The sequence below is a fragment of the Syngnathus acus genome, chromosome 4 (genome assembly GCF_901709675.1).
Source record: "Syngnathus acus chromosome 4, fSynAcu1.2, whole genome shotgun sequence".
Lineage (NCBI taxonomy): Eukaryota > Metazoa > Chordata > Actinopteri > Syngnathiformes > Syngnathidae > Syngnathus > Syngnathus acus.
In genome coordinates, this window is record NC_051090.1 from 6,922,100 (window position 1) to 6,944,532 (window position 22,433).

At 42.2% G+C, this 22,433-nt stretch overlaps 3 protein-coding genes and 1 long non-coding RNA gene across 6 annotated transcripts; 2 read left to right on the forward strand and 2 right to left on the reverse strand.

Annotated features, from left to right (window-relative positions):
* Nucleotides 1–510: 510 nt before the first annotated feature.
* mindy4 (MINDY lysine 48 deubiquitinase 4) lies at nucleotides 511–6,043 on the reverse strand. Its single transcript, XM_037248863.1, has 18 exons — nucleotides 5,740–6,043; nucleotides 5,384–5,503; nucleotides 5,098–5,297; nucleotides 4,766–5,027; nucleotides 4,502–4,701; nucleotides 4,380–4,432; nucleotides 4,070–4,176; nucleotides 3,875–3,991; nucleotides 3,381–3,472; nucleotides 3,151–3,252; nucleotides 2,982–3,045; nucleotides 2,749–2,814; nucleotides 2,515–2,582; nucleotides 2,366–2,429; nucleotides 2,112–2,273; nucleotides 1,601–1,781; nucleotides 1,433–1,505; nucleotides 511–1,205 (listed from the first exon to the last, which is right to left on the reverse strand). Exons 1-18 carry the CDS (start codon nucleotides 5,797–5,799, stop codon nucleotides 1,157–1,159), a joined length of 2,040 nt encoding a protein of 679 aa, XP_037104758.1. The 5' UTR covers nucleotides 5,800–6,043; the 3' UTR covers nucleotides 511–1,156.
* LOC119121407 lies at nucleotides 5,223–12,498 on the forward strand. The gene is made up of 4 exons (XR_005097672.1): nucleotides 5,223–5,324; nucleotides 5,402–5,520; nucleotides 6,600–6,626; nucleotides 12,406–12,498. It is a non-coding gene; the product is annotated as an uncharacterized LOC119121407 (long non-coding RNA).
* Nucleotides 7,721–14,203, reverse strand: nexn (nexilin (F actin binding protein)). Its single transcript, XM_037248851.1, has 13 exons — nucleotides 14,046–14,203; nucleotides 12,775–13,089; nucleotides 12,496–12,693; nucleotides 11,577–11,661; nucleotides 11,361–11,509; nucleotides 9,937–10,137; nucleotides 9,689–9,859; nucleotides 9,379–9,570; nucleotides 9,085–9,276; nucleotides 8,817–9,011; nucleotides 8,505–8,726; nucleotides 8,218–8,406; nucleotides 7,721–8,113 (listed from the first exon to the last, which is right to left on the reverse strand). The coding sequence occupies exons 2-13, from the start codon at nucleotides 13,051–13,053 to the stop codon at nucleotides 7,736–7,738; spliced, it is 2,451 nt and encodes an 816-aa protein (XP_037104746.1). The 5' UTR covers nucleotides 13,054–13,089; nucleotides 14,046–14,203; the 3' UTR covers nucleotides 7,721–7,735.
* Nucleotides 13,024–21,469, forward strand: tab3 (TGF-beta activated kinase 1 (MAP3K7) binding protein 3). Of its 3 annotated transcripts, none has more exons than XM_037248876.1 (7): nucleotides 13,024–13,113; nucleotides 16,672–16,856; nucleotides 17,991–19,221; nucleotides 19,371–19,531; nucleotides 19,640–19,733; nucleotides 20,401–20,484; nucleotides 20,597–21,459. In XM_037248876.1, exons 2-7 carry the CDS (start codon nucleotides 16,755–16,757, stop codon nucleotides 20,737–20,739), a joined length of 1,815 nt encoding a protein of 604 aa, XP_037104771.1. In that variant the 5' UTR covers nucleotides 13,024–13,113; nucleotides 16,672–16,754; the 3' UTR covers nucleotides 20,740–21,459. The 3 variants fall into 3 exon arrangements, with proteins under 3 accessions (XP_037104771.1, XP_037104769.1, XP_037104770.1); XM_037248874.1 differs by lacking the exon at nucleotides 13,024–13,113 and adding an exon at nucleotides 15,914–16,100 and having other exon boundaries at nucleotides 20,597–21,469; XM_037248875.1 differs by lacking the exon at nucleotides 13,024–13,113 and adding an exon at nucleotides 16,192–16,419 and having other exon boundaries at nucleotides 20,597–21,469.
* Nucleotides 21,470–22,433: the final 964 nt, after the last annotated feature.

Here is a 22,433-nt window from a genome sequence, read left to right on the forward strand (position 1 = left end):
CATGTCTTAAAAATGATTAAGAACCCTAATTGAATCTTTTTTATTGTCACTAAACCTGCCACAACGTCCGAGGAAAAAAAAATCACTAAACAGGTACAACCCATCAAAAAGATAGTCAAAAACAATAATCACCAGAGGGAGACAGAACGTCAACAATCAAGAAAAAAAATATAGACAATCTGCATGATGCTCTGCATTACAGTAAATATAGTCATAGATTTTTGACGTATTCTATTTTCTCTGGTCGTGTCAATTAAGAATGAGCATTATTAAAAGGAAGAATTCCTGATACAGCTTTTCATATCACATTAGCTTGTGTAGGTGTCTGGTAGGTGTGCGTTGCAATAATTTTAAACAGTGACTCATCTACTGTATAATATATTATATTTAGCTATAACTGTATGCGAAACAATCTCATTGAAGATTAATTCCCAATTGCATTTGGATATTGTATTTTTAATGTATTATTTTGGGAGATAGCGCAAGGATGGAAATGCATAAGCACCGTTATGTGATTAAATCATTTTATTACAGTATACATTCCAGATGAGTGAAATAAAAATAAAGATAGGTCAGAACATCATCATTCTAGAACACTTCACTTTTGTTCTCTGTCCTTGATTCAACACATATGGTCAGTTGTACATTAAGACAAAATGAAAAATATTGAACATTAAGACGTGATTTTTTTTCCCCAACTAGTCTAAGAAGTAGAATGCATCTCACCTCGATTAAAAAATATGAACAACTATCTGGGCGTGATGACGAGCTAAAGGCCTCTGTGGTAAATCAATTATTTAAAAGCTGCAGCCGAACCTAATAAAAATAGAACAAAATAAAATTTCTATTTGTTTTTCAATATACTATGCTTTTTTAATAAATATAAAAAATGTGATTATGAATATGCATTTGTATCCAGAATGTTAATAATGCGTAAAAAGAAAATTGTTTTTTAAGGAGTCTTCTAATCAACCACATCAAGTATTTGAGCTATGCAGTCATATGATGAATCATAACCAGCAGCATTCCGCATTGAGTGAGGGAAAAAGTACAGGCATCAACGTGTCAAACTTAGAATGCGTGCTGAGAAAACATAGATAAGGAATGTACTGATACTTCATCATTTTAGAAAAGTATTATGAAATCACCCACGGATTCATAGAATTGGCTCTGTGTCATTCCAACTCACAAATGCATCGTTCCACCTGAAAACGAGAAAATATGCTAATTAGATTCTGCCTATAGTTCCACAATCTACTATTTTGGAGCTTTCGATGATTCCACCGCTACTAAACTGAAGCGAAGACAATCATTGCTACGATAGTCTATTTGATTAACTATGTATCTTCATTCATTAACTATGTATCTTCATTCATTATAGCAATTTTATCTCACTAATTTTAAAAACTGCTTTAAAAGCAAACAGGCTCACCTTGTTCGAATGCAGAGTTCCAGGGGAGGAATTAAATCAGCATCTTGACAGCTCAAATCTGATTTGCCGACAGCTAAAAAAAAAAATGTTATGATTTATTTTTTTTTTTTTTTTACTAAAACATACATTTTAATTACACCAAGAATTGGAAAAAAAAAGTTGACTCACAGACAGTGAGGCGGATCTCTTCCTGCTGATTGGCCAAGCCGTCATAATAGTACAGGTCGAACTCTGCACTTTTGTCCTGATTTGTCAACAGCTCCTCCTGCAGGCCAAACAGCACACTGAAGTGGCTTTCACTGCACACAACCCAAATGGGGAAAAGGGGGTTCTTCAGAAAGTCTCCAACCTAAAAGAAATTAAACAGACTGTTAAAAAGACGAGTACTTCAAAAGGGCTGCCCTTAGGCAACCTTTTAAGGGAACATTACAGCAATCACAGTCTTGATTACAATTATCTCAAAATGCATTTTGGCATCATTCTCTGCTTGATTGCGGCGAGGCAATAATAACAGGAACACATTCACATTTTTCTTTGAAGACAATTATGATAGGCTTTGAATTTTATATCTGAAACTCGAAAAAGAGAAAGTGGTGGGATTTATGATTTTCAAATGGCTTTTTTTTATTATTATAATGTTAAGTACTTGTGTTTGTAAATGTGAATAAAAGTGGCTCACCTTAAAGATGTTATAATGTTCAAACAGGGACAGAAGGCCAATATTACAGTGAGATTTAATGCCCTTGAGCAGCGTAGAGTTGCCGTTGCCCGAGTCCAGCTCCACATTGCCGTCAAAGACGTTTGAAACTGCTCGTCCCACCAGCAGAAGGTTGACAAGCTCCTGGTTGACACAAATACAAAAGGTAATGGGACGAACAAAGTATTACAGCACCATGTTGGAAAAAATACAGAAGTATATGCAACTTTGCATACTTGAGTGCAGTAGCCATGAGCACCAATGAGTGCGGTGGTGGCCACGTCCATATCTTCTTTCAGTCTGACAAAAGATTTTTTTTATTTAAAGAAAAAACTGTGATTTGTCTACTTTGTTTTATTGAAAATTGTCTTTTTATGTTCCATACTTATCAATAGATCGAGACAGGACGGCAGATATGGTCAGCAGTAGACATCCCAGCTCCCCTGTTTCAAACTGGATAAATGATAGAGCAGTAAAGGTACATTAGCATACATTATTTGAAGTTGAGCCTGACCATAAAGTTAATGTTTTTCTTATTTGTCTGTTCCTAAAATGAGCGGCCATATTTGACGGTAATAATGTCTATTTTTATTAGGAGACAACACAGGAGCTCACCTACCTGCTCAATGTTTTGCTCCAGTAGTGATTGCAGGTTTTTAATGCTGTCCACTGTGAAACAGTTGATCTAAAACAAGCAAGAAAGAAACAAACAAAATTCTAGTCAAAATGTGTACATTACTACTCAATTGATGAGCAAAACATCTGAGATAATTATTTCTAGCTTTGCATTTTGTTTAACTTCAAAAGTTCCACAATTTGTACTTAATGAGATGTTCAAAAGCATGTTTATACCTTTTCAAGCACTCCTTCAGATTTGTAATGTCCGCTTGGAGTGAAAAGCATTCTTCCCGAGTTTCTGTTTTAAAACAAAAGAGAATGTAAATTTATTGAACACGTACCATCATTTGCAATATTGGAAAGAAGGCACAGGCTGCAATTAAATAGGATTCAAAACTCTTACATTGCTACTGTGGCTTGTTTCTCGTCGCCGGCCCTCCACAGGACTTCAGCCATAGCTAAAACCAGACATTTTCTTCTGGTTGCATTTGTTGGCCTTAAACGCCTGAGAACAAAAGTTGTGTATGGAGGTCAAGTGGCTACAAAGTAAAGAAGCACCGAAAAGCTTGATTTAGACATAATATGATGTGTAATAGTGAATAATGCAACATATGGAAGGAAAGTACAACATACTGAAGTCTTGTGTAACTACTGTCTATGTTTTCAAAGAGAAGTTTCTTTAAAACGAAAGCTTGGATGGAAGCTAGAACCCCACAAGGACCACCCTAGGAAATAAACACACAACATATTAAGAGCACAGGAAAAATATATTTTTGTGACAGTTAAAGTACTACATTGGTGTCAAACTGAAGGCCCGGGGGCCAGATACGGCCCGTCACATCATTTGTGGCAGACGAAGACAAATCTTGCACTTTGTGTCATTACTAAAATTACAAATTGTCTTCACTTTTAAAAAAATAGAGCTATTGTTTGCAATTTTTGTTGCCGTATGTCTTTTTAAAATATTTGACCTGATTTTAAAACTAGTTATTCATCAGTTTGTTTTGTAGCCTATACTGTATATAGAAGACGTTGACAATCATAATGGCCCTCCGAGGGGAATTATGACTACGATGCGGCCTGCGAGAAAAACAAGTTTGACACCCCTGAAGTAATGTTATGGCCACCTTTTTCTGCACCACTCCATATCTCAAGTCATGCGTGTCGGAGAACGCGAAGCCCTGATTTCGCCATTCGACGGTGAAACATTTGAGACTTGAGCCAAGTAGAATTGATTTCAATTCCTGGGCACAGCAAAAGCAAAAATAAATATATCTTTGGTCTTTATTTGATCCCCCCCCATGGTGTAAATCAACAACAACCGAGGCGGTGTGTTGGTCCATTGGACGGACTGTGTGGCTGCTCGCTGCAGTTGCCGTGTTCTTGATGGATATTTTGGGGAATGCTGGCAGCTCGTCGTCAATGTCATCTGAACATAAAATAAATTAAATGCGTCATCAGCTATAGCAGATCAAAAGGTGTCTCGAGAAGATTCAAATTGCAATATATTGGAGAAAATAAATCAATTCCACACACAAAGCCGTCAAACCCAGAACCTCTCATCTGTGAGGCAGATGTGCTAACCATTAGTCCACCGTGCTACCCCTGAAAAAGATTAAAACAAAAACTTACCTAACACCAACTCAGACAAATCTCTCACATTTGGCTGCGTCTTGGACTTCACTCTACAAGAGAAGACACAGAATCATGAGCACAAAAATAGTTTGATGTGCAGTTAAATAAAAGGGCTTTACATTTTTTTGTCATATCTGCCTTCTCCCTCTTCCTCCAAGCTCTTCACTCCCTCTGTAGCATCACTTTGGGATTTTTTCAAGACATTTTGTTGGAAACTTTTCCCTGACAGTCTATCCCAAGACTGTCTGGGTTCCTCTTCTTTCCTGAACGGCAGCTGAGGGGTGACAACCTTTCGACTCTGCCGTTGTTTGGTTGACTCCTGAAACACGACAGTGAGAGATGATTCAAGGTGTCTTTCTTAGAAGCGCCAATCAGGTTCGTACCTGAAGGGTGCTGGATATCGGTCCCGCCAAGATACCGCGTCGAACCCGACTGGGTCGGCTCCTTTGACTGACTTCATTGACGGGAGAATTGTTTACAGCTTCAGTAAGGCGATCGTGATCATGTAGAGACGTCATCCTACACTGGCGGGTTTCATCTACTGAGGCATTCAACCACGTCCTAGTTTCACTGTGGTTCATAATTCCCTGTCTATCAAGTGACAGTACCACCCGTGGAGGCGAGGATGCTTCCTTGTCATGTGACCTGTGAGGGACATTCCGTTTAGTTTTTAGGAAAACAATATAACTTAGTCATAAACCTATTTATTGACTACCTTAATTTGATGTGGTCACCAGAAACAAAAGACGCTGAACTGTGATCTGAGTTGCTTTCGTTCATTTGCGACGGAGTTTTTGCAGGAAGAAGACAGAGTGAGCTGTCGTTGCCTTCACAGGCCATCGGGTCATCTTTGTGACCTTCAACGTGATGCTTGACAATGATTTCCAGTAAAGTCCTCAAAGGTGAACTCTGAGCCTGTAGTAACATTAATGTCGTTAGCAGGTAAATATAGCACATAAATGTGTAATATGTGCTGTGTGGAAATTTTTGAAGATCTTGACCTTATTTGCTCTGTACAGATCCTCAATGTGCAGAACTTGTCTCAAGTGGGATCTGTTGTTGATGCTGGACTGTGTGCGTGGACGCTCTTCATCCATGCACGCGATCGTCTTCTTGAGTCCCTGCACGTTGATTACAGGTGAGCATTAAGATATTATCCGATGGTTAACTGGAAATTTCTGTAAATGTTTGAGATTTGTAGCATGCATGTGTAGGATGATCAAGCGACACGAAATTTTTGAAGCCTTCCATTTCTGGGTGCGCGATCAAAGCTTGCAGTCTGCTCTCGAGATGGAAAAGGGGAAAGGCGAGCACAGACTAGAATGTTTTTCTCCCCTCAACTCGTCATTCAACGTACCTTTCTGCTCAGATATTCCCGCACGAGGGACGCGGACACCTCCTCCACACAAATGACCATCGCTGTGGAGAAAACTGAGCCAGCTTTGCAACGATCTAGCACACAAGAAGCGGCCGACTTGCTTCGCGTTCACTGCCAGTGTGATCTGCTAAATCACGCACACGCACACACGAGTGAACGTATTTGACGAGAATAGAGAAAACATCCACGAAATAACTCCTTAAAACCAAAATAAGAAACATACCGTATATAAACAGTATTTGGATAAGTCGCGAGTGGGCGGGGTCTTGTGATGACGTAGGCAAACGTGTTACGTTTCAGTACGTGCGCGTCCTTGTTGGCTCTGCTCCGCTTGGTTTTTCCAAAACTTGGAAAATTAAAAATGTTCAAATATTATATATGTGTGAGTATAAGAATTACATTATTATGTAACGTATTCCAATACTAAAATAAATACTGTTTTGCTTTTAATCGAGAGCAATCCTGCTCCGTCCGGCTAAAGCGCGCCCACGTACGTTACCATGGTGATGATACAAACAAGGCAGCAGACATATCTTGTAAATAAAAATCAATGGGGTCACATTGATACACCTGCAAAAAAAAAGAAGATATTAAGAAAGTACCAATACGTGCTTTATTTAACACCCGCCAATACTATACTTAATACATTTTTACCTTTTTTTTTTTTTTAATCTTAGGAGAAAAAGACGATTTTACTCTAGATGTTTACTTAGCTCCAAAGCCAAACAGAATGCTCAACATAAAAGGAACATTAAATGTGTTACTGTAGATTGTTGTACTTTTTGTGTGCATTTTGAAAAATCTCATTCACAATCAATGATGCTGTATTTTTATTTCAGGTGTGGATCCCCAGCGCTTGTCTAAAGGTAAAAGGCACACACCAAGTCTGCAGGCTTTGTCCGTGTAATAAAGGACACCAAGTGCAGCTATTATTCATCATTTTATTAAAACATTTACTCCTAAAATGTATGACAAATAAGAACACAAGCCTATGCTTTCTTTGTCACACCATGAAATAATTAACTACCGTCCAGCACAACTGCATATCAAATGTAACGAGCAATACAAGTAAAAATAACTTAAAAGAACAAAAGGGCATTTCAGAGGATGATTACATAATCAAACAATTTTAATTAAAATGATGATGCTCAGTTTTTGTTTTTTTTACAATATGATAGAGCCGTTGTCAAGAGACTCACTACTGTATCATGTTATTTTAGGCGTTTGACCTTTTTTTCACCTTTTATATGATTATATGTTACCTTTGGCACAATGGTGATCTAATTGCATTGCAGATGGTACGTGGAAAGATATTGTCATATTTATGTGATGCACCAAAATCAAGTTGCAGGGACAGCTGCTCTGTGTAAATGGTCGTGTTTTTTTTTTTTTTTTTGGCAGGGGCAGTATGGGAGTGGCTCTTCACTTTACATTTTGACATGGCTAAAAGCTTGAAAAATTGATTTATTATGATGTATTCAATTTAAGTGTTAAATTAAATGAAAGAAAATTATACCATGTCAGTGTCACTTCAGGTGAGCATCACAACAACAATTGCTGGTATGTTGAAAAACAAAACGTTACATCCACATGGTTGATTAAATGATTTGAGATTATTGCAGAAGATTCATATCAAATTGCAAACCTGTATGCGACTAAACAAAAATCTCGTTATTGTTTTGGCACAGGTCACGCCCTTCATTATTAAGTTCAACTTTACAACCAATTGACAAGTAAACATTCTGCCTTTACGTATTTCTGTGTATGCCTCCCTTAGGAATGCCGAGCATACTTCCACTTGCATCCCTCTTGAGGGACAAATGAAATTGACAACAGGGAAATTTCCCAGCAGTCGGAAGAACCTCAGTAGTCATAAGCTGTAAAACAGAAACAGAGGCGCTGTTACCTGTGGCTCATTTACCGAAGAAGAGGAGCATGCAGTCCGCTTAGATGTTTCATGCAGGCATGCTGTCGGTCACACCAGGGTGCTCTTACTTTCTATCGTGAGGATGCAGGTGCTCGCCGCCGTGCCTCGGCTGTTCACCGCCTTGCACATATACTCGCCCTCGTCTTCGGGGAAGGTCTCAGGCAGGTAGAGGCAGTACGTCTCCCCTCTCTCGATGTACTGATAGTCTTCGCAGTCTTGGAGCATCTCGCCTTCAAACCACCAGGTCACCTCCGGCTTTGGCTCTCCGGTGATCTTGACGGTGAAGCGGACGGGCTCCGAGTCCACCACAGACTGGTTTTTGAGAGGTTTCTTGAACCACGGGGCCCCCGACCTGGCTTGATCTTCGTCGTCCTCGTAGGAGCCGTTGACGATGCTTGCCTCGTCCTCGACGTCGTCGTCCTTTTTCTACAAGTGGACGAAAAACATAGGTGTCAAATTCAAGGCCCGGGGGCCAGATACGGCCCACCACATGGTTTCATGTGGCCCGCGAAGACTTCTTGCAAAGGTACCTTTTGGAGGGCAGCGTCGATCTCCTGTTGTTCAAACTGCATTCTCTGTAGCTTCTGCTCCTCTATCCTCCTTTTCTCCTCATCTTCTCTAGCTTTGGCCATTTGTTCAAACCTGGCTCGCATGTCCACCTTCTGTTTGAACGGAGACTCCTCACCTCTCGCCGAAGTCATTTGGCTTTCGTCGTCTTCCTAAAAACAATAAATGGGACAATTGTCTCCATCATACGAGGTTTTGGTGACCTCACACAACCATAATTTGTAGCAAGCTAAGGTATTTCAGATCATACCTCTTGGAAGCGTTCAGCTTCTCTCTCTTTAATTTCATCATCGGCAGCCTTCCTCCGAGCTCTTTCCACGTCAATCTTTTTCTGAATCTCCTCTTCAGTCAACTGCTTGATCTTCTCAAACTTGGACTTGAGGTTCTTGGCTTGGATGGAGCCCGTCCTCTTGAGTTTGGTCAACTCTTCGTACTCATTATTTACAATGTTGGAGCTTTCATTCACTTCTTCCTGTGAAATAGAGAAAGGATGTTTTGTTTGGACAAAAGTATTGGGACGGGGGCAAAAATATGTATATTTCCAACTCTGATAGCATCTAACCTCGCCCATCTCTTGCCGTAGCTGTTCAAACTCCTGCTTCTCCTTCTCCAGTTTCTGTTTGCGCTCATCTGCCTTGCGTCTCCTTTCGGCTTCCTCCTTCTCCTTCAGCAGCTCCTCAAAGTTCATCTCCAGTTTCCCTGGGTGTAGCGCCTCCTGCGATTCCGTCCTCAATAAATCACCCTCGTCATCCAGAACCTACACACATTAATAAAATAGAGAGAGTGAGACGGATTCAAAACAGTCGAAGTCTTTGGTGGTGCGGACTTACCATGCTTTTTCGTGCCTCGGCAAAGAGCCTCTTCTCCTCTTCCAATCTCTTCTTGGCCTCCTCCTCTGCCTTCTTCTGCTCTTCCTCTCTTCTCTGGCGCTCCAGCTCCTCAAAACTGGCGCAGATCTTTCCAGGTTCGCTGCCCTCCAGGTTCAGTAAGGCCATCAGAGCCTCGTCGTCTTCGTCGACAAGCTGTGTGACAACGCAAGTCTTTAGTCCACAACTGATGGACAAAAGTATTGGGACATACTTTTTAATTGATTACTGTACAGGACTCTATCAATCAATATTTACCATGCTCTTTCTGGCTTCAGCAAAAGCTCTTCTTTCCTCCTCCATTCGTCTTTTGGCTTCTTCCTCTGCCTTCTTGCGCTCCTCCTCGACTCGTTGCCTCTCAAGTTCTTCAAAGCTCAATCTCAGTTTTCCGGGTCGGAAGTCTTCCTTGTCGTCCGGGGATGTTGCTTGAGTGCCTTCCTCATCTTCATCCTGGAAAGACGCAGGGTTACTAACAGGGTTACTAACTGGTCACAACACCCACTTACGAGATCTTGAAACAATCACTCAGACCAAAAGAACGAAAGTGAATTCATTTGGAAACATTTACCAATCCCAGTCGAGCCTCCTCAAAAGCTTTCTTCTCTTGTTGGAGGCGACGTTTGGCTTCCTCCTCAGCTTGCTTTTTTCTCTGCTCCTGCCTTTCCTTCTCCAGTTCCTCAAACGTCATTTTCAACTTTCCTGGAGTCACCTGCACCTTCTCCGCGGTCTCCTCTTCATCCTATCAGAAAAAAAAGGAGGGTTCAATGCTAGCTGTAAAAATAAAGCTTGCATATGAATTTTTTTTTACGTTCCGACCTCAGGGACAATGGAGCGTCGTTTGGCCTCCCTGAAAGAGCGTCTGTTTTCATCGTAGCGTCTCTTCTTCTCTTCCTCCGCTGACTTCTTCAACTCCTCTTCTCGGTTCTTCTCCATATCCTCAAAGTTCACTTTGATTCTGCCTGGAGCTCGTGATGGCTTGGTGGGAACCACACGAACCAAGATGCTGTCATCTCCTTCCTGTAATTCCACATTTTGTCTGTCAGCAACGTTGGAGGAAATTCAAATCTCAAAATGTGCTTGCCTGAATTTTCACCAGGTCTCTTTCCTCCAAGACACCTGATTCAAATGATCATGATCCCTATCAGGCTTCTTCAAAGCTCATTGATGACCTGATCATTTGAATCAGTTGTAGGAGACATAAAGTAATCATGAGTTCGAGCCTTTGCACTTTGTCACAGCCGTCACATCACAAGACCTCTACTCATATCATCATTTAGACCATCGATATCAAACGTAAGGTCTGGGGGCCAGATACGGCCCGTCACATCATTTTATGTGGGCCGCGAAGACAACTCATGGATCGACTTCATGTGTCAATACTAAAATTGCAAATTGTCTTCACTTTTAAAAACTACAAATATTCCTGGCTATTTATATTACTTATTACTATTTCTATAATTATGACATTTCTATTCATCCTTTTGAACTATTTGAACAGTGTTTACTAGTCTCTGATTTCAAAGCTACTAAGTTATTCATTCGTTTCTTGTGTAGCTTATATTGTATATAATATCAGGCGTTGACAGTCATAATGGGCCTCCGAAGGAAACAATGCGGCCCGCAACAAAATGAGTTTGACACCCCTGATTAAGCCCTATTGAATAATTTAAATTATTTAAACCTACTTTTCTCTATGAATATTGGTCAAGTCAGTTGCAAGGCTAAGAATGTCAGTCTGTGGCCATTTGTGTTTGTGTCAGTATGAACGTCTGTTACAGATAACACAGTCTAATTTTGGCGGCACATTGAGGAGGTCTACGCTCACCAGGAGGTGTGGGAAACAGTTGCCAGTCATATGCTGTCTACACCTGGCAGCTTGTTTCTCAATGACCAGGTCAACTCTAAGCAGGACAAACACGAGACAATAATAGGTGGATAGACAAAACAGTCCATGCGAAGAGCAATCTCAAGCCTTTCCTTTAACGTCCTAAAAATTATTTTGGGTGCCTTTTGAAAAAGAAAAAAAATGAAGAAACAAACTATGTAGGTGATAATGAGAGCAAAAATAGGATAGCTATGCTCAATGGCTTGTAATCACCTGTCTGGCACCATTACATAACGTCTGCAGACTTTCTGAAGGTATAAATACCCACCAATATTTAATTTGCTTTTACTGAAAATCCATTTGCTTTTTATTGTAGCTGAGTCATGTTTTTAATTTGAATCTTATTTGTACTTACCTCAGCTGCCTTCTTGGCCAATTCCCTTTTGATTTTGTCTTTTTCCAAATTGTCTTGAGTTTCCCTCCTTCTCCTCTCACCTTCCATCTTCTTCCTCTCCCCCTCTTGCCGCTGCTTCTCCATTTCGGCAAACTTCCCCTTCACACTACCTGAGGATTCAACAACACAAACTCATATCTTTCACCTTCCATTTCTTTTGGTAGTTGAGTGGCTCACCTGTGATTTTGGGGACGTAGGATTTCTCCACTTTTGCCGGCTTCACCTCATCCTCCTCATCGCTGGAAGCCAGAAGTTCTTTTATCTATAAAGTGTCAGTTGGAGAAGGAGTGAGTGTTTACACTTTAGACGGGATCATCTCCTCGATCGCTCGGGAGCCACGATGCTCTGCAAGAACAGAGGCCTAATCCCTGATAATAAGTGGGTCATGTGACCTGCAGGTTGGATTTTGATTGGGCCGTTGCACGGAGAGCAGATGAGCCTACTATGTGTGTGCAGTGAGGCCAGTTAGTGAAGGGCAGGGGACATAGACTTTAGTTCTGCTCGAGTATCACTAATAATCCCAGTGTATTAATGTTTCTATTTCACCACTGTACTTCTCGGGCACAGTTTGTCTCAACTGGGCGTCCTAATGTTTGGGATTTTAATTTTGAGTCTAGAAAATTCTTATTCATCATCATATGCACATTTATTATGCCAGAAATTATCCATGCATTTGCTAGTCCGGCTCTAGCTAAGGGAATGTGAATGAGGATGAGCGCTATAGAAAATGGATGCCTGGATTTTTTTTTTTAACAATTGTGATATGGATTGTACGCAAGATCTGAGCAATTCATCATGCACTCTGTTTGTGTTAAAAAATGATACCATAATGGGTGTCCCACAAGGCACAATACACTTCCCCTTTTTCTAGTTTGTTACATAATATTCAGACCGACATGAGAAAACAGCAAGTGTATGGTCACTGTTAGGACACCCTGTGCCATTATTGTCATCAAACTAAAACTGAAACACAACGTCAAGAGAAAGCATGTGTTATATGTCGCAGGGTCTCACGGAGAGTGGTTGGTGGGCCGTGCCTCATCCATCACACCATGCGGGGCACACTCGCAGGTTAGTGGGCTTAATCGGCTTTGACCTGCTGCTTTTTGCGGTTCCACTCCCTCTCCTTGATGTACTGGTCCTTCCTCTTCTGCTGCTCATTTCTGTTCCTCTGCCTGCTGCGCTCTTCTCTGGCCTTCTGCATTGCTTCAAACTTTCCCGTCACGTCATTCTTGTCTTTGTTCGTGTTGGGCACATAGCTTCTGGCTACGGGTTTTCTGGTTTGGAGCAGTCTCTGTCATTTAACAGTGAAAAGATGAGAAGCTAGTAAGTGATTGGTTAATGTAAACGGCGATAACTTCTCCAGCCGCCTCACCTCTTTTTTGAGCATAACATCAGAAATATTCTTCTCTTCCGTTGCGTCACGTGGCGCTTCCTCCTCAACAACCTTTGTGGTTTTCTTTCTTCTATTCTTATCGACACTAGTTTTCTCTTTCCCCTTGTGTTCCACGCCGTTCACGTGTGTCTCACCAGACTTTTTCTTCTGTGCGTCAGGTGCCTCCTTTGTCTTCTCATCTGCATTGCTCACATGTTCCTTTTTACTTGGGACATCTTCTGTTTTGACCACTGCTTCAACCTGCGCCACCTCAGCCATGTTTAAATCAAAGTGGCAAGTTGGTTTTAATTTGAGCTGCATAACAAAAGGACAAAAATGGTAAGGACTTCAAAATATAAGGTATTTCATTTTCTCTATAATAGTATTTGTGTTGCAGGTTTTATCATGGAGCAGTTTTTTATGACTTCACCACCATTTTAGCAAATGCACTATTCCGCAGTATGTTGGGGAAGACTTCAATAGTACCGTGGTGCTGGCTGCTATTTATAGCACATTTTAGGAGTTGGGGGGGGGGACATGTGATCATGGCTATTTCTGATGAGAGATAGGCAGTTGCAGAGTTCACAATGGCCTCCACGTCGGCCCACAGGCCTTTGACAAAATGGCCAGACAAAGGCCCAAACAACACCATGATCGAGGACAGTCAATCAGCCAACGCTAAAACTGTCACTGTTTAAAGGTGCCCTTAAATACTTTATGTGGTAAGATTCAACATAAACAGAAAACCATTGTGACTGTAAAGTTAGGGCCTAAAGTTTTAAAGCACTATTGTATATATTCCAAGCTGTTGGACAGATTTATAAATACAAATATTTTTTTCAAAATTATAATCACTGATTGGATAGGGTCATTCATATGGTTATCAATATTGTGAGGCCTATGGAATCCATTCGTGAGCTATCAATATTACTCATTGCCCTATACAGGGTCAAATATTTTGATTTTGTATAAGATCCACTTGTGTGCCCTCAAAATGTATCATTTTGAATTGAGAAAATAACTTATTGTAGCAGAACAACCCTACAAAAGCTGTAATGTAACACAAATACAACAACAAGCTAAAATGTTTTCTACTGAGACTTGATTATGAATAATTGGCCTTTTAATTCAAATTTACACAACTTTTGAATTTTATTCCTCTCAGTAATAACACAAAAGTAGCTGAATAACATATTTACTGTAATTGCTAAAATAAATGTCCCACATGTAGCTTGCAACACACCTGGAATAAGATAAAATAAGGAAATTACCTCTAGTGGGTGTTTTTCTTTTCAAGAAGAAAATTAAATAAATAATCCCCAGAACACGCTCGTGTGGAGCCAAAGGCGTCCAGTCTGGTGGTGCAAAGAGGAATGGTGGTCGCTGTTGGTGACGTGCGCTTTCCATAAAAAAGTTGGTGACTTTCTCGTGGACACGCATTCCACGCTCGGTCCCGCTTCAGCTGTTGCGCGCGCGTGCACGCGGAAGACGCTTGTCCGGATGGTCTGCGCTCGCAGCTGCAAAAATACGTCGAGCCTAAAATACAAAATAGACGAACATGCGTCCTTACATTATATGTTGTTCATATTGATAATGACATTTTTTGGTCCACGGTTAAGAAGTTAAAATTAACATAGGAAATATACCCAAAGTCCACATAAACCGATTTTTGAGGAATCCTGGAATATTGCCTTAATTGCCCCAAAAGATTATTACAAATTCACGTCATTGTGGCTTGTTGTGTTTTGAATACATCATTGTTGAAAATATGACCCTCAAGCACCACTATCTCCCACTTGGCCTGCTCCAGCCAGGATTCCTCACTAATCAGTTGAGAGGAACACCAGCATGCCTGCCCTAATGTAAATATTATTGTTATTTTCTACTATATGGTGACAGAAGCAATATTGACCCAAAAATCATCAGTCAATCTCTCATGGATGTTTTTTTTTTTTTTTTTTAATACTGGAGGAAGCTGGAGGCCCCAAAGAAAACCAGTGACAACATGCAACCACTGCTGGAACGTCATAGCCCAGATTTGAACCATGAACCTCAGTGAGCTAAACATTCCTATTGGTTCATTCATTGCGTTCATTAAAATGTTGTGGTCTGGGGGAACCCCAGCAGGTCAAAGCTCCAGCTAATGTGTACTTAGGGAAATCACAAAAGCGCAACAGTGAGAACATGAATTATATCCTTTAATGCATTATATAATAGTGTTATTTAAATTCCATGGACTGACTGACAGGCAGAAGGTTTTTCTCTTGAGGTTTTCCCTGGTGTATATGAAAGTTCACGCTTGGCTCCGTCTTCCACTGTTTGGAGTCGTGTGGGGCATTAGGGAGGCTGCGGCTTGAAATAGCAGCACAGCTGTGGAAACTGATCAACACTGGAAGGACAGTTAAACTGAGTCAGACTGGGATCTTCCTCTCAGCTGCTGGAGGACAACACCAACAGCATTTTTTGGGGGGTGCAGCCAACTTATAGGAATATAGGTTCTTATAGGGATGGACACACCAGACGTGTTAATAAACATTGGTGCATGTTACAGTAAGAATGAGGAATCAAAAACTATAAAATGCAAATTAAGAATTGGTAATAACAACAAGTAATAACAATATCCACCTTTTTAATGCTAATTGCATGTATTCAGTATGTTACATGTTTGTAAATATATAAAAAAATATGTTTGTTCTATCTGAACAGATTACACAATAGTGTTTTCTGGTTAGTGTTTTTCAACCACAAAAAATATTTTGGAACGGTTCTTGATTTGAGTTGGCAAACCAGCAGAGATAAGAAGCAATGGATTTTTTGGAATATAAATATTTCTGTGGGAGGTAAAAAAAATTATTTATCCGGCTCAGCTCAACTTAAGCAGAACAGTTCAGCCGCTCAACAGGTATCGCCTAAACTCGCAGAAAACTCTTATTACCAAGCACAATCACACACAATAACTTGGGATGCTTGAGAATTGAATATTGACTTGCTTCACTTGTTATTTGCACATCTTTGACTTGCTCCCATCATTCGCAATTTATCACTTTGAACAAGCAACGACTGTGCTTGGCAAATGTCACGCATGCGTACATTTGACAGCAAGCATTTTGAACAACTTCCTGGTCCGGGAAAATCAGTTATCGCGAGAGGATAGTGTCCTCGCGTGCAATGCAGTCCAGTGGCACGGGCCTAGTGGAATGTGAAACTACAAGTTGTATTGCATCCTCTAATTTTTGACAACACCAGAGGCACTCTTTTCAAGACACCACAACTGCCCTCGAAACTCACGCCATGTTTTGACATATTAGAGAACCTCTCTAAAAATGGTAAGTTTCACGATGTAATCACTAGCTAGCGCTGGCTACTATTAGCATGTAGCTTAGCCAGTTTATCAACAAGCTGATCGTTTGACAGCTGAGCAACACACCGAGCGAGTGGTAGCATTCGGGGCGTTAGCACGAAACCAAGACAAGAAGTGGGCAAAGCTCATTCGCCATGCTTTGACTGCTGAGGAAAAACGATGCATTTCACGTTTTCGCTTGTTGCAGGAAGATGATGACATGCGTGGGGATTTTGTATCGCACTTTTATTTGTGTTGATCACTAGCTAGTTAGCAAGCCGTGGCATGTGTCTTGGTGCAACAGAGTAAGTGAAACGATAAAAAAAGCTGACTTTAGGTACAATTTATTACAATTGTGTGATCATGTGACGAGATAAACCACTCCTTTTCGAGAGTGAAATAATTTAAGACCTGCTTTTTGGCTTTCTAAGTTGTCTGATCTGCACAGTCTCAGCTGACTCACTGACTCTGGCCCAACATTTGACAGGCATTTCGTTTTAATATGATGTCTGCGCGCACTCCCAGTGACAGCGTTTGTCTTTTGTTCCCCTTTTTAGCCTCCTTAGGGGATGAGAGGATATTGGCCATTTGAGTGTCTGCGGCTGTGGGATCCGTGGCTTGGCGGGTGTTTTGGGTGAGGATGGCGCAGGGGGGCTCTCAGCTTGATTATCACATCCTGCAGGACCTCAAGCAGCGCTTCCCCGAGATCCCAGAAGGAGTGGTGTCGCAATGCCTTCTGCAGGTACATGCCTACACCCTGCACAAGTGAACCAGTCGTGTATCCCTGCCCATTTTTCTTGATTTAGGTTTTGGGCGCCACGTCAATTTCTCCCTCGACATTGATCATTCTAATTTGTCATCATTCCATAATTCTGAATGGCATGGCCTCATTGAACACTTCATTAGTTTCACCTGCACAATTTCAAACTAATTTTGGTGGGGGGACTATTTTTCTGCCATGTGCATTTCAAGTCACACATCAGATACGGTGTGTTTACACTGGCAAAAGACAAAAACCGTCTTTTCTGCACGGTCAGTGCAGAAGCACAAATTGCATGGAAATAAATCCACAAGTGTAAACACCGGGGAATGACAACACGAAAGTAATACTATGCTTACATTATGTTCCTGTCTCGGCAGGCTTGGCACGTTTTGACTGCATTGATCCCTTGCGTGTTTTACGTTCTGATCAAGGACTGACTCGTTTTTCATGCTCCAGCAAAGCTTTGTGCAAATGAAACAATGAAGCAAAGCAGCTTTGGAGCATGTTAAGGGACACCTTTATACTAAGTTGCCTTTGTAAAGATGGCAATGCTATTTCTTTTACTGACACTATCAGAGAAAGACTTTCATTACGTATATTATCATTTGCATGAACAGCTGTGTAGAACTCCATTGCATCACACTAAGGGGTGTTTTTAAAATAACTGGTTTACACTTATGAGTTTGCTTTATCTCAAAGATACAAGACCTCATTAGATTTTGCAGCCGTACCTAAGTTAGTGGCCAGTGAGTGTGCCACATGGGAATAATAGGTGGCATTGCTGGGAATAATAGGTGGCATTACAAGGATGATGTTTTATTGTTAATAGGAGGCAGTTACCATTAGTCATTTGTTATTTTACAAACAGGAGTATCTGCACTCTCTTGGCAAAATACAAGGGTGGAGTTACTATTGGAATTAGTATCAACTATTGGCCATGCAGTAAATATTCCAATACCTATGAGTTGCACATCACCCTCTAATATTAGTTTGGTGATTCATTTGTTGGGTTATTACAATAATTGGAGGAAAATGTTTCATAAGTACCCCGCTGTAGTAAACATTGGTGCAGATTCTAACACGTTGTGGTTGAAATTGTGCTGTCTGTTTTAGAACAACAATAACATTGATCTCTGCTGCCACCTGCTGGCCCAGGAGAGTAATCGATACCTCTACGGAGAGTTCCATCACAGTCCGGAGGAGGGGCGCCTGGGTCGAAATCACATGCTCCACATAAGCTTGGGCTACCCGGGCTCAGAAGCAAGCAAAACAAATGGCGGAGCGGGGCGCTCTATTGTCCACAGCACGAGTGACACTCACATTGACCCCCAGAGACCCAGTTATCCTGAGCCGATGTCGGCACCTGCCACGATGGCCCCTTCCCCGAGTTACAATCCTTTTTTCATCAACGACCACAGCCGTTCAGCCAGCACTCCCACTCCTCCACCGACAATTCAGGGTATGTCTCCCACCTTCTCCCCGGTCTCACGGTATACTATGAACCCTATCACAGTCACGCTTTCGCAAAGTATACCCAATGCCCCGCAGGCTTTGCAGATAACCCCTGGGCACTATGCTAATAGCAGCAATACCACCCTTTATATTCGACCCTCACCCTCCCAGAGCCCGCAGCCGTCGCCGTGGTCCTCCTCGGGCACGTCTGTTTATCACCAGTCTCCGTATAGCACCCCCACTTATAGCTCGCCTTACGGCTCCCCCCAGCATCAGCCCCAAGCCCAGCCGACATCCCAGCACCAGCAATATGTCTTCCACCCCATTACCTCGCCAACTCTTCCCAGCATGCCCTACCATCACCAGCCACAACCTCAGCCGCAGACTCCCGTTTACAGACCCTATCACCCGAAAAGCTCCCTTAAGAACCAGATTGAGATTACTCTGGAGGGCCCACGGCCTCGCAGCAACTCCCCCGTGCACACCCCCCACCCCCAGGGCGCACTTTATATGGCCACCAGTCCATCACCCGGCTCCCCTTCGAGGGGCGTGTCAATGACCGTACCTGCGGCGGCATCACCTTTCCACCCCGGGATATACCTGCCGCATCATGGCCCCGTAAGGCCCCGTCCAAGCTCCTCACCTCAGCCGGGCCAGTCGGCCTACACCTTCAAAATCAAAGTCTCCCCCGGGGGACAGGCCCAGCGACCACCCGGCTCGCCTCCCGTGGCGGAGGCGGAATCTTTGCTCAACATCGTGGACCTCGGGGCCAGCAGCGCCGCCCCGCCGCCCATCCTCCCCATCTCGGCTCTACCAGCGAACATAGCTTCTCAATTGCAACAAATGCCGCGACGTTCGAGCTCAGGCTCAGATGACTATGCCTACACTCAAGGTATGGGACTTGCAGGTATTAGTTTGCTCAGCTGTATAAAAAATGAAACTAGATGATTGAATAGATGGCGTCGGATGGTTTAGCGCTTTTTTTTCTTTTTCTGTCCCTCTCCTTCATTATCGCCTTCTCATCAAATTGTTTCCCTCCAGCTCTCTTGCTCCACCAACGAGCCAGGATGGAACGCCTTCTGAAGGAGCTACTGCTCGAGAGGCAAAAACTAGAGCAGCTCAAGTCGGACGTCAACAACATGGAATACGACGCTCTACAAAGACGCTTCAGACGAGTCAGCTCGACCAGCTTTATCCCCAGAGTGAGTGCTTGCCAACCTTTTGTCAAGGAGCTTCCGTGACATGGAGACGGAATGTTTCAGTATAATTTATTTCTATTTGTGCTCCTGTCTTTGCATTATCTGCCGCAGCCTGAGGAGATGACTCGATTGCGAAGTCTTAACAGACAGCTTCAGATTGATATCGACTGCACCCTGAAGGAGACAGATTTGCTGCAGTCCAGAGGTACGCGCACACGTGCACAGCCACACAAAACAATACGTGCAAAAGTCCCCATAGCCCTGAACAACAACACTGATTAATTTGAAAGCGTTGACGTTTAAACAGCCAAGCCCTGAAGCGTACAATTGTGTGATGGACGAAGCTTCATCCTCAGACAGTTGCGTACTAAAGTGTTTCGATGATCGGAATTAGTCTGGTGATTGCTTACTGGGTCAGTGACCAGCGTGTGGCTGCGGTGCGTCGCCACTCCCTCCGTACTCTCCTAACCCCAGGATGTAGACATAACAGCTGTTTTGTGTGAGGAACACCCCACCTAAATATGATTAATGACTTTCCTTCATTTATTTCCTAGTATTAATTCTATCGCAGGCAGTCATTTTTTATTTCAACATCATTTATTCATATTATTTCCCCTTCTGTCCCATTGAAACGACCTTCACGGATATGTTAGAGAGCAAAATATGATGCTGCTAACTTGGGGCAAGATACATGTCTTCAAAAAGGAAAACCTGTAACGGCCCCTGAGGTAAAAGCTTGCCTGTACCTGATCTCGATAGATGTCCCTGTTTAAAATACCCAAGACTTGTGTCAACATGTCACATGACTTGTGATGTTTGTGTATGATAAAGAATGCATACAAGCTTTCCTTGGAAATCTTCTTGCGCCACAGGGAAGTTCGATCCACAAGCGATGAACAACTTCTATGACAACATTCAGCCTGGACCAGTGGTGCCACCCAAACCAGAAAAGAAAGGTGAGCGAGGTACAGTGCATTCAATATCTATATAATATTTACATTTGAAAATAGACACACACACATATGCTGTAACGCAGCACTTGACTGATGTGTCTCTACGTGTCCAAAGGGGACCACTGCCCCAAACCAGTGCCGGGGCCACAGAGGGACGAGGACTTTGAAGGTGCCCAGTGGAGCTGCGACAGCTGCACGTTCCTCAACCACCCTGCTCTCAACCGCTGTGAACAGTGCGAGATGCCACGTTACACCTGAGCTTAAGGCCGTGCTCCGTCCGCATCACATCCCCTGCCAGTCCTTTGGTCCACCCCTCTAGAATCTGCAGGGTTTTAAGTTTTTTTTTTTGTGCCTGGCCAGAAGATCCCACCTCAATCGTAAAATATTTAAGACCCTTTTACCTGCTGAGGAAGAGCCATCATACCTCCCCACTCACTCGTCCTGCTTTTATCTGCTACTCCTGTGCACTTTGATTTTAAAAACTGTTTTTCAGGGGAGATGGCAATTCCGATGGCTAATAACAAAAAAAAAAAAAAAAAAAAAAAAGGACGTACAAACTCAGACTGCGGCAGTGGCTGTTCTGAAAGGTCAAAGCAAACGAGGAGTGACATGAGGTTGCGGTTTACCTGCAAACATTCCACACGGAAAGAGGGACTGCCCTGTTTACAGTACCGGATCCATTCCCAAACTCAGAATGCTCTTAAATCCAGGAATCGTCTCGATTTCTCTCTCGATGACAATGGAATAACGGAAGCAATGTTAGAAAAGGTCTGACTCATGCAAATGTAGACTTTACACTGTATTTAGCTCTGTGTTAGAGCTGGGGGGGGGAAAAAGAACACTAAAGTACATGCATTCAAGTATATTCCCGGTACTTTTATGCATATTATGTCGCCTTGTATACGTGGTAAAGAAAAGATGTCGAATTCCTGTGCAAATGCCTCAACTTGCTGTACTTAATAAAAGGAGCGGATGCTATGTGACTTGACTTGGGAACACAACAAGAAACTTACTTAAACCAAACTATGTTTATGTTGCACAAGCTCAAGTCATAAATGTCACAGCGGACAAAAATGTTTTATTTTTTAAATGACTGTCATCTGCTTCGCACCGGAAAATAATGACATATCCAGCACTGACAATAGGTTGCTTTCCATGTGGATCAACAAGAATATAATAAATGGACAATAGGAATAAAGCGGACATTTGTATCATGTTGTGTATATGGGAAATTAACCTTGTACGATTGAAATCAGACCCCAAAAAAAAATCAACATTTTTTTTTTTTTAATCTGCAGTCCCATCAAACTACTTATGTTAAAGCAACATTTTCATTATGTTTGTCAACTTCAACATGATCATTAATCCTCATGGAAAGCCTCCCATTGTAAGCATAGTTTTCCAGTTTATTGCTCATTTACATAATGGTCATGCACGGAGCATTGCTCAAAGCATCTCATATACAGTAGCAGTGCATCATAGATCAACAACTATACACAGTACACGACGACAGTACACTAACTACAATGATCCCCTTTGACCAACGGCCTCACATGAGGAGGTGCGTAATTGGAAAATCCCGCACGCATGATCATCTTCCTTCCCATCGGTTCAGATTTTGATATGTTCAAATACACCACCGTCATAAGGATATGCTGACGAACAGTTTGTGAGAAGACCAAAAGGAATGTCGCGTTTCCTTGGGAGTGCCGTGTTTTGACTAAGGCTCCTTTTTATTTGGCACGTCCTCAGGATGTCATCTCAATAGGACATTTTCCTTCCTGGAGCCATTACTTCCCTGATTAGGGAATTTAGTTGATTTTCTGCTTGTATTTTCCCATCTTGGCTCTGATTGGTTGATTCAGTCAACACATTCATCTTCACATGGGGTCAATGGATCCATCTGTTCTGCACAGATTGCCTACCTAATTCTTCTTGACGTTCCAGGGGAA